This window comes from Cebus imitator, unplaced genomic scaffold (genome assembly GCF_001604975.1).
Source record: "Cebus imitator isolate Cc_AM_T3 unplaced genomic scaffold, Cebus_imitator-1.0 Scaffold175, whole genome shotgun sequence".
In the NCBI taxonomy this organism is placed as follows: domain Eukaryota; kingdom Metazoa; phylum Chordata; class Mammalia; order Primates; family Cebidae; genus Cebus; species Cebus imitator.
Window position 1 is genome coordinate 4,051,909 of NW_016107490.1, and position 11,524 is coordinate 4,063,432.

At 36.2% G+C, this 11,524-nt stretch overlaps 1 protein-coding gene across 4 annotated transcripts in view; it reads right to left on the reverse strand.

Moving 5' to 3' along the window:
- USP34 (ubiquitin specific peptidase 34) overlaps positions 1-11,524 on the reverse strand; it is a 286,775-nt gene that overhangs the window by 181,031 nt on the left and 94,220 nt on the right. For all 4 annotated transcript variants that reach the window (XM_017545012.2, XM_017545015.2, XM_017545014.2 and 1 more), the window contains exons 9-10: positions 8,377-8,458; positions 8,198-8,290 (exon numbers count right to left, since the gene is read on the reverse strand). In XM_017545012.2, the coding sequence (XP_017400501.1) occupies positions 8,198-8,290; positions 8,377-8,458 (175 nt within the window). The remainder of the gene's footprint in view (positions 1-8,197; positions 8,291-8,376; positions 8,459-11,524) is intronic.

Consider the following 11,524-nt stretch of genomic DNA (forward strand, 5'->3'; position numbering starts at 1 on the left):
CCAGGAGGCGGAGGTTGCGGTGAGCCGAGATCGCGCCATTGCACTCCAGCCTGGGTAACATGAGTGAAACTCCGTCTCAAAAAAAAAAAAGAAAACATCATGCTAGGTGAAATAAACCAGACACAGAAAGATAAATACTGCAGTCTCACTTATATGATGAATTCAGTCAATAAAGCAGAGTGTACAGGAGGAGAGAGAAACAAGTTGACATCGTTAAAAAAAGTATAAAGTTCAAGTTCTGCAAAATGAGTAAATTTTGGAGAGCTCATGTACAGTAATGTGACTATAGTCAACAATACCATATTGCATACTTGAGAGAAAATGGCAACTGTGAGGGAATAGATACGTGAATTAGCTTAATTGTAGTAACTATTTCACAATGTATATGCAGATTAAATCAAGTTGTACACCTTAAATATATAATTTTTATATATTTGATATTTCTTAATATTTGCATATTAAATCTCAATTTAAAAAGAAAAACATAGACTTGGAGAAATTATACACAAATTATATACCCAATAAAAAGATTAACATCCAGAATATTAGTCTGTAGTCCTAGCTATTTAAGAAGCTGAGGCAGAAAGATCACCTGAGTGCAGGAAGTCAAGGCTGTAATGAGCTATGATCGAACCACTGTATATATACACACATACACACACACACACAATATATTTATGTATACAAATATATGTATTTATAATAAAAAATATACAGATGGAGTCTTGCAGGCTGGAGTGCAGCGGCATAATCTTGGCTCACCGCAACCTGTGCCTCCTCGGTTCATGCTATTCTCCTGATTCAGCCTCCTGAGTAGCGGGGACTATAGGCATGCACCACCACACCCAGTTAAATTTTTTTTTTTTTTTTTAAGTAGAGATGAGGTTTCACCATGTTGGCCAGGATGGTCTTGATCTCCTGATCTCATGATCCCTCTGACTCAGCCTCCCAAAGTACTGGGATTACAGGCATGAGCCAGAATTTGTTTTTTTAAACTCAAAAGAAAACCAAACAAAATCCAAACAAAAACGGGCAAAAGACATGAACAGACATTTCTCCAAAGCAAATATGCAAATAGCCAACCAGAACAGGAAAGCATGTTCAATATAATTAATCATGAGGAAAATGCAAATAAAAACCACAATTAGATACAAATTCACACCTACTAGAATAGGTGAATTTTTTTTCAAAGGGCAAGTAGTAAGTATTGGCAAGGATTTGGAGAAACCAGAACCGTCTGGTATTGTTGGTGACAATGTAAAATGGTGCAACTGCTGTGAAAAACAGTTTGGTGGTTTCTCAAAAGTTAAACACAGAATTACCATGTAATCCAGACATTCTACTGCTACATATACAGTCATGTGTCACTTAAGGAGAGGGACACGTTCTGAGAAATGCCCTCTTGGGAAAATCAGAGTACACTTACATAAAAGATGGTAGCATCTACTACACATCTAGGCTATATGCTATAGTTTACTGCTCCTAGGCTACAAACTTGTACAGAATGTTACTGTACTGAATACTATAGGCAACTGTAACTCAGTAAGTTTTCCTGTGTGTAAACACAGAAAAGGAAATTTGTTGCACTACATTAGGTCAGCTATGACAATGTTATCAGATGACAGGAATTATAATAAGCTCCATTATAATCTTATAGGAACACTGTCATATATGTATGTGGTTTGTTGTTGACTGAAGCATGGTTATACAATGCATGACTATATATACAAAAGAACTGAAAACAGAAAACTGAGCAGATATTTGTAAATCCACGTTCACAGCAGCATTACTCCTAATATCCAAAAGGCTGAAACAATCCAAGTGTCCACTGGTGGACGAGTAAATATAGTATATACATACAACAGAATATTAGTCATAAAAGGAATGAAATTTTAATGTATGCTGTGACAGACTGACTTTGGAAACATTATGTTCAGTGAAGTAAGCCACACACAGAAGGACAAATATTATTTCACTTATATATTTGTGAAATACCTTATATATGAGGTACCTAGAATAAGCAAATTCATGGAGACAGAAGATAACAGAATGTAAAACAGCTGAGCATGGTGGCTCACATCTGTAATCCCTGCACTTTGGGAGACTGAGGTAAGAGAATGGCCTGAGTGCAAACACTGGTGGCCAGCCTGAGCAAAACAAGACCCTATGTCTACAAAAAATACAAAAATTAGCTAGGAACACTTTAGTCCCAGCTACTCAGGAGCCTCAGGCTGGAGGGTCACTTGAGCCCAGGAGTTTTAAGGTTGCAGCAGTGAGCTGTAATCATGCTGCTGCATCCAGCATGAGTGATACAGCAAAAAAAGGAATGTAAAATGGAAGAAACCAGGGGCTGAAAGGAGGGAGGAAATTAAGGGTTATTTTATGAGTACAAAGTTGTTACTAGTGATGATGAAAATGTTTTGGGTACTGATAGCAGTGATAGTTATACAACATTATGATTATCTTTAATCCCACTGACTTGTACACATATAAACGGTGAAAATGGTAAATTTTATGTTATGCATATTTTACCAAAATATAAAAGGAAAAGAAAAAGTACATATACATTAAAAGCCTTCACCCAAAGCCAGGCATGGTAGCTCATGCCTATTATCCCAGCACTTTGGAAGGCTGAGGTGGGTGGATCAAGAGGTCAGGCACCAGCCTGGGCAACATGGTGAAATGCCATTTCTACTAAAAATGCCAAAATTAGCTGGGCGTGGTGGCAGATGCCTGTAATCTCAGCTATTTGGAAGGCTGAGAGGCAGGAGAATTGCTTGAATCTGGGAGGCGAAGGTGGCTGCAGTGAGCCAACATTGCACAATTGCACTCCAAAGCCTGGGTGACAGAGCAAGACTCTGTCTTAAATAAATAAGTAAGTAAATAAATAAATCCCTTCAACCAAAAACTCAGAACAAAACAGAACATAAAAACCCTCATGGGATCAAATAACATTTTTAAAATCCACATGAGAGAAAATCTTGCCAGCAGGAGATGAGGAGATACACTTTTTGGTAAAACCTTTTGTTTCTTAAGTTCTTAGTTCATAAAACAATGTACTACTACTAATCATTTCTACTACAAAGTTCTGAGGGGAATAAAAGCGGCTTTAGCATCCTACACTCACTAAAACTCTTCTTCAAGCATAAAGAGACATTTCAAGCGTATACAACTCCGGAACATAACATGCACATATTTCTCTTCAGGAAAAACAAAAGCCTACTCTGTGAAATCCATAAGAAAAATAAATACAAATTAATTCTGGAATAAGGAAGAAAGGAATGAGAAAAACAGATTGAGGAAAAAGAATTCATAAGTCACATACTTAAATACAGCATAATACTAAACAAGTGTAGGAATTATGGTTATACTATATAATCTGTAAATAACAATAAAAACTGGGAGGCGGAAAATCAGAAAGTAGGAGGAAAGTGTTGAATTTCATCATCCTATAGAGAAGAAAAATCATTATTTTACTTCACAATAAAAAGAAACAAATCCACAAAGAAAATGAAAGTTCCCATCAGACACGAGATTTTTACAAATTTCTGAAACATTAAAATACCTGGAAATCTTTTATTTTTATTTATTTTTGGGATGGAGTCTTGCTCTGTCGCCTAAGTAGAGTGCAGTGGCACGATCTTGGCTCACTGCAACCTCCATCTGCCGTGTTCAAGCAGTTCTCCTGCCTCAGCCTCCTCAGTAGCTGGGATTATAGGCATGTGCCTGTAACGCCCAGCTAATTTTCCTATTTTTTAGTAGAGACGGGATTTCACCATGTTTGTTGGGCTGGTCTCAAACTCCTGATCTCATGATCCTCCTGCCTCAGATCCCAAAGTGCTGTATTACAGATGTGAGCCACCATGGTGGCCGGGTAATACCTTTTTAAAATGTAATAGGTAAAGAAAGTTGTAGCTCAGAGTATGTTTTAAGAAAGCTATAGAGGAGGCAGGTAAGACAATCTTCCCAATATAACTGGGAAAGATTCTGGGCTGAGAGTAACAGATTTGATTGACAGAAGGAAGAAACATAGAGATGGAGACAGGACTTAAATGAAGTTTTCCATAAAAAGTGATTCTTTCTGTCAGCCATCCATCAGTTAGAAAAACACGAGCAGCCAACATATAGGTAACCCAGATCCACCAGAGATCTTCTCTGGGGGAGAAAATTATATAAATAATTGCATATAAGTATAGATACTGGTACCAATGTACTTTCTCTCATTTCGTCGTACAACCTGAAATGAAAGCTTGATGAGACAAATGAGAAAAGTAAGAGTAGTTATGCCTCCAATACTATCTCAGAAGTTGCCAGACAAGAGCTCCATTTGAGAGACAGCACTATTAGAAAAGCATTTTATGGGCCAAAGAGGGTGGATCACAAGGTCAGGAGATAGAGACCATCCTGGCCAAAATGGTGAAACCCTGTCTCTACTAAAATACAAAAATAGCTGGACATGGTGGCACGCGCCTGTAGTCCCAGCTACTAGGGAGGCTGTGGCAGGAGAATTGCTTGAACACGGGAAGCGGAGGTTGCAGTGAGCCGAGATCATACCACTGCACTCCAGCTGGTGCCTGGAGACAGAGCAAGACTCTGTCTCAAAAAAAAAAAAAAAAGTATGACACTCCAGAGTATATGTAACATATACCTAGTTGTCTTTTAAAAATATGAATGGGGCCAGGTGTGGCAACTCATGCCTATAATTCCAGCACTTCAGAAGGCCAAGGCAGGAGGACTGCTTGAGTTCATGAGTTTGAAACCAGTCAGTACAACATGGCGCAGCCTCGTTTCTGCAAAAAATACAAAAATTAGCCAGGCATGGTGGGTGTGCACCTGTAGTCCCAGCTGCCCAGGAGGCTGAGGTGGGAGGATAACTTGAGCCCAGGAAGTGGAAGTTGCAGTGAGCCAAGAATGCATCGTTGTACTCTAGCCTGGGCAACAAAACAAACAGCAAAGGCATATGAAGTGACCCACAACATAAACAATCCAGTACAGATAAGAAATATAAATATGTAATAGAGGAAGAAACAATCCCTCATGGTAACAGTTCCTGAAAGGGCAGGAAGAAATAAGATTAGAATCGTAAAATGTAATACAGAAAGGGCTATTGCAGTGGCCAGACTATAATTCAAGTATAGTTATAACTTCAGATGCTAGCAGTATGCAACAATGTCTAATAAGGCAGTAATCTAAATATGGGTATAAGGGCGTGCGTGTACACATGTGTACACACACACACACACACACACACACACAAACACACACACAATTAGCCAGGTGGTGCTCGTATCTATAGTTCCAGCTACTTGGGAGGTTCTCTTGAGCCCAGAAGTTCAAAACTGCAATGAGCTATTACACCACTGCACTCCACCCTAGATGAAAGCTGGAGACTCCATCTCAAACAAGCACACGATGTTAGACATGGGAAGTCAAAGAAAATATACTGAAAACCTAGATCATTAATAATCAAAACTATTTTAATTATAGATATTACTAAATATAATGAAAGAAATAGCAACATAATGGAAGAAATTAAATATAATTGAAGAAATCACTATTTATAATAGCAACAAAAAATAAACCAACTTCCTAAGATTAAGCATAGCACGAAATAAAAATCCATATATGAAAAACTTTGAAACTATCAATAATGCAAAAGAAAAAAGAAGTATCATACTTTGGACAGAAAGATCGAACTTCAGTTCTCAAATTAATCATTAACATAATGAAAACATTTTACATGAATGCTAAAATTAATATGAAGAAATAAGACAGAAGAGTTATGACAATAATGAGAAATGCCTAGCTGTCTCAGGCATTTAAAAATATTACAAAGGGGCCGGGCGCGGTGGCTCACGCCTGTAATCCCAGCACTTTGGGAGGCCGAGGCCGGTGGATCACGAGGTCAAGAGATCGAGACCATCCTGGTCAACATGGTGAAACCCCGTCTCTACTAAAACTACAAAAAATTAGCTGGACATGGTGGCACGTGCCTGTAATCCCAGCGACTCAGGAGGCTGAGGCAGGAGAATTGCCTGAACCCAGGAGGTGGAGGTTGCGGTGAGCCGAGATCACACCATTGCACTCCAGCCTGCGTAACAAGAGCGAAACTCTATCTCAAAAAAAATAAATAAATAAAATTTAAAAATTAAAATATTAAAAAGATACAAGTAAAAATAAAGAGAAAAATTAGTATAAACTCTAACAAACATATTCTTTTTTTTTTTTTTTTTGAGACGGAGTTTCGCTCTTGTTACCCAGGCTGGAGTGCAATGGCTTGATCTCGGTTCACCGCAACCTCCGCCTCCTGGGTTCAGGCAATTCTCCTGCCTCAACCTCCTGAGTAGCTGGAACTACAGGCACGCGCCACCATGCCCAGCTAATTTTTTTGTAGTTTTAGTACAGACAGGGTTTCACCATGTTGACCAGGATGGTCTCGATCTCTTGACCTCGTGATCCACCCGCCTCGGCCTCCCAAAGTGCTGGGATTACAGGCTTGAGCCACCGCGCCCGGCGAACATATTCTTAAGGACCAGAAAGTAAATATTTTAGGATTATGGGTGACAGCATCTCTGCTGACTATTGAATTCTGCTGCTGTGCTCTGGAAGCCACCATAGACAATATGTAAAAGAACGAGCATGGCTGTGTAGTAAAAATTTCCAAAAACAGTTGACTAACAGAGAGTTTATCAATCCCCAGGATAGACCATAATTACACATAGAATTAGGTCAGTCTAGAAAGTTCAAAAAATGATGCAGTCAAGACAAAACTGATATCTCAAATCAGAATGAAGAGTTAGTAAACAAATGGAATTGGGAAAATTACACAACAAAAAAGGGAAGAGAACTGGACACATACACAACACTTTAACATAAATCTTAGCTGAATCAACAATTAAGATACGTAATTGCAACAGAAAATGTATAGGAAGAAACTAAGGAGAATTATCTTATAATGTTGGGAATAAAGAAGGCATTTCAAACCAAGATATAATATCCACAGACCATAAAAACTACAACCACAAATTTGAAACTGAACAGTAAAAACCACCTTAAGCAAAGCAAAATGCATCAAATCAGGGTACAGTCATGAGCTACAATCACGAACCAAAGATCAAATTTAGTGACACATAAAGAGCTCCTACAGATTAAACAAGAAAAACAATTGATACATGGCAAAAAATATAAACAGACAATCCCAGAAAAAGCAACAAAATGGCTCTTAAACACAAGATTGGCAAACTCACTCATAATAAAAGAAACGTAAATTTAAAATACCAATGATATCACTTTTTACCCATCAGATTGGCAAAGATCATGAAATTTAACGTACTGACAAAATTGAGAAAGTAAAACTGTCATACTAGTATTTACCACAAGTTATCCACACATACACTTTAACCTAGTAATTCTAATTCTACTTGTAAGTAGGAATTTATCATAGCTACACAAAAGTTTTGCACAAGGATGAAATGAACACATTAGAAGTGACTTATCATAGCACTGTTTGTAATAAAACAGACTGGGTGGGGGGTGGGGGAAGATACTGCCCATGAATGGGAATTGTTTAAATTACGGTGCATACATTTAATTAAACGCTATACAATCTTACAAGAAGATAAAAAGCACTTCATATATTGATGAGAAATCTTAAGAACAAATTAAGTTTAGAAAAATAAAAAGTCTGGTTGGTATGCTACAATTGTGAAGAATAAAAAGGAAGAAAAATTTATATAGTTCACTATTTATACAAAAAAATCTGATACACCTGAAAGGGTAAGAACTGCATGCCTGAGGAAAAACATGTAATGTATCTTTAATATTTACTTTTGGAATTTTGAATCATGTGGATATATGCCTATTCAAAAAATTTTTTTTAAAGTACAACTGACAAGAAACATACCAATACAACAATTCAGGATAGAAGGGTAGACTGCATAAATGAGAATAACAGGAAAATGTCTCTTTATTAAACCAGGATGGTTTCATGAAGAAGCTCCAAATGACTGACTCTGACTTCCTTCAATTTTACCAGTAACATAGTAAGACACAGACTCGGAAGCCAGATTTCAGTCCCAGCTTGTCCATGTCTTGGTCTCCCTTAGCTATAAAACAGGATAATAGAATTTACCTCACAGAGAAGCACTTAGAACATTGATAAGCAAAGCACTCAAGAAATGAGAGCTGTTAATATTACCTGTGCGGCAGCCCAAATGCAGTCAATATGTTGAGTACTCAGTCGCCCTTCTGCTGCCAAAAAATTCAAAATCACTTGGCACTGTTTGATAATCTGTAACAGAAAAACTTAGTATCATTAATTTAAAAAATACTCTTCTCTATCAATAGAACAGAGAAGTCATATAACCATCCACAAACCTCAATGTGTAAATTTGGTCCAAATATATGCTCCACCACATTGTTGCTAATAAGCCAGTCTGCAAGTTCTTTTGCAATGGACCTAAAGTAATACAAATAGTACATTAAAAATATATTTTTGTCATCTTTTCTCATGTCTAAAAGGCAGACTCAATTAAAAACCTAAATTTGTCCCCATACCAATAACAAAGAATTAGATACAGTTTTACAGAATACTACGAAGCATAACTAGAATGAAATATAATGCTGAATTTATAAATTCAAATTCCCTGAGTTTATAAACAAGCAACAAATAACTGAAAAGTTAAAGTAACAAGTAACACTAAGTACACAGGTGTAACACTGAATTAGTGAGGTATTATCCTACTCAAGGTCTTTGCCTTCCCCCTTTTTAATTTCCACAGTATGTATTGAAGCATTTAGGAAAGGTTTCCCAATATGCCCTCTATAATGAGATAATATCAGAAAGTACATTACCAAAAGGATGAATAACAAAAGAATTATCCCCAAGCCAAACTGTAAGTCTCCTGGCTGATACTATTAAAGATTCCACTAATAGATGAAAAATGAAGTAACAGACATTCATGTACCACATAACAATGATTTGGTCAATGACAGACCAAAGGATGGACCAAATATACAACAGTGGTCTCATAAGATTATAATAAGATTATAATTGACATGAACAATTCCTATCACCTAATGACACTGTGGCAATCATAATGTCATAGAGCATTACTCACACGTTTGTGGTAATGCTGATGTAAACAAATCTACTGCACTGCCAGTCATATAAAAGTATAGCATCTGCACACAGTCTGTAATACTTGATAATAAACGACTGTGTAACTAGTTTATGTATTTACTTTTTATTTTTAAAGAATACTCTTCCTAGTTTAAAAAAAAAAGAAAAGAAAAAAGAAGGCATTGTCAGCATGGGAGGACAGCTCCATGAATAGTATTAAAAAGTTAAAAAAAAAAAAAGGAAAAGAAAAAAGAAGGCATTGTCAGCATGGGAGGACAGCTCCATGAATAGTATTAAAAAGTTAAAAAAAAAAAAAGGAAAAGAAAAGCTTATATATTTTTAAAAAATACTTTTGTACAGCCATACAACGTGTTTGTGTTTTAAATAAGAGTCAAAATGTTTAAAAATTTTTTAAGTTTATAAAATTAAATAAAAAGTTAGACTAAGCTAATGTTAATACTATTAATACTGAAGAAAAAAAAATTTTTAATAATTTGTGTAGCCTAAGTATACAGTCCTTACAAAGTCTACAATAGTGTAGAGTCACATCTTAGGCCTTCACATCTGCTCAGCAATCGCTTACTAACTCACCCAAAGGTGGAACTGTATAGGATGCTTACCAGTAATGCAGCTTCCAGTCCTGCAAGCTCCATTCCTGGTAAGCATCCCATACAGGCAATATCCTATTTTATCTTTTTTGCCAATTTTTTTACATTATTTTTTCTACAGTTAGATACGTTTAGACACATTAATACTTACAGAGTGTTACAACTGCCAACAGAATTAAGTACAGTAACATGCTGTACAGGCTTGAAGCCTAGGAGCCACAGGTTATACCATTTAGGTTTGTGTAAGTTTGCACAATGAAATCACCTCATGATGCATTTCTCAGAATGTATCCCTGTCATTAAGCGCAATATGACTATATTATGAGTGGAAGAAAATTAGTTTCAAAGTAAAATGTACAATAAAAGGTCCCAACTTTTTCAACATTATATACAGATAAACTCGGAGAGTTAAGTAATTTACTTTCTTATTGCAACAAAGAAATACATTCTATAAAATAATTGTATACTAACAATTTTAACTAAAAAAAAACCACTAGGAATTATATGGCCCTCAAACATTAAAATAAAACTAGATATATTTTACCTATTTCTGAGTAATCCTAATGAAGTTATGATCCATACGATTCAACTCTTATTTATATAACAGTTCAAGAAACAAAACTCTTAAAAAAAAAAAAAAATCCACTATTATTTAAGTCTACTAAAGGACATTAAAAGGGGACCCAAGCTGCTGCTATGGTTCATGCCTGTAATCCCAGCACTTTGAGATACTGAGGTTGGGGAGACTGCTTGAGCCTAGGAGTTCAAGGTCAGGCTGGTCAGGCTGGGCAACACAGTAAAAGCCTGTTTTTCCAAATCTAAAATAAAATTAGCCACATGTGGTGAGTCATGCCTGTGGTCCCAGCTACTAAGAAGATTGAGGTAGGAAGATCACTTGAGTCCAGAAGGTCAAGGCTGTAGTAAGACATAATAGTGCTGGTGCACTCCAGCTTGGGCAACAGGGCAAGACACTTAAAATTTAAGGGGAGACCCAGGGACTTTCACAATAACAGTACAACTATAAAATTGAACAGTATTAATAACCACTAGTCGGAGGTCTCAAAACATACATGCAATGGGCGTCAAAGAAAGTGGGAGGTGGTGCCAAAAAAAGTATATGAATACCTCAAACTTCCAAAAGCTGATGAAACACATTCATCTACACATCCAAGAAGTAGAACAAACTCCAGGAGGATAAACACAAAAAAACCCACATCTACACATATTGTAGTCAAATGGTTTAAAGCAGTGAAAGAAAAACAACTCAGAATACACAAGGGAATCAGAATATGATTAATAGCTAACTTCTATCCAAAACAGTAATAGAGCTATGTTGAAACAATGTTTTTTATTTTATTAGAGTTAAGTCAGTATGAATGTGAAGAAGTTGAATGCATATTTAACCCAAAAAACTGCTAATAATTGTTAAAATATTTAAATCAATGATATTAAAATGGCATACCATAATCTACCTATATACTATAAAATAAGATAGCAAAGAAGAAATAGAGAAACAAGATATGAGATACACAGAAAACCAACCGCAAAATGACAGCTATAAAATAAGCTACATAAAATTCTTAGTGAATTAAAAATTCTAATCAAGGCAGAGATTATAGGACTAGATTTTTTTTTTAAAGATCCAACTATATGCTAACCCCAAAAGACATACTTTAGATTCAAAACAAGCAGAATGAAAATAAAAGAATGGAAAAAAATAAACCATGCCAACAATAAGCTTCAGAAAGGTTTGGTGGTTACACTAACATCAAATAAAATAGACTTTAAGCCAAAA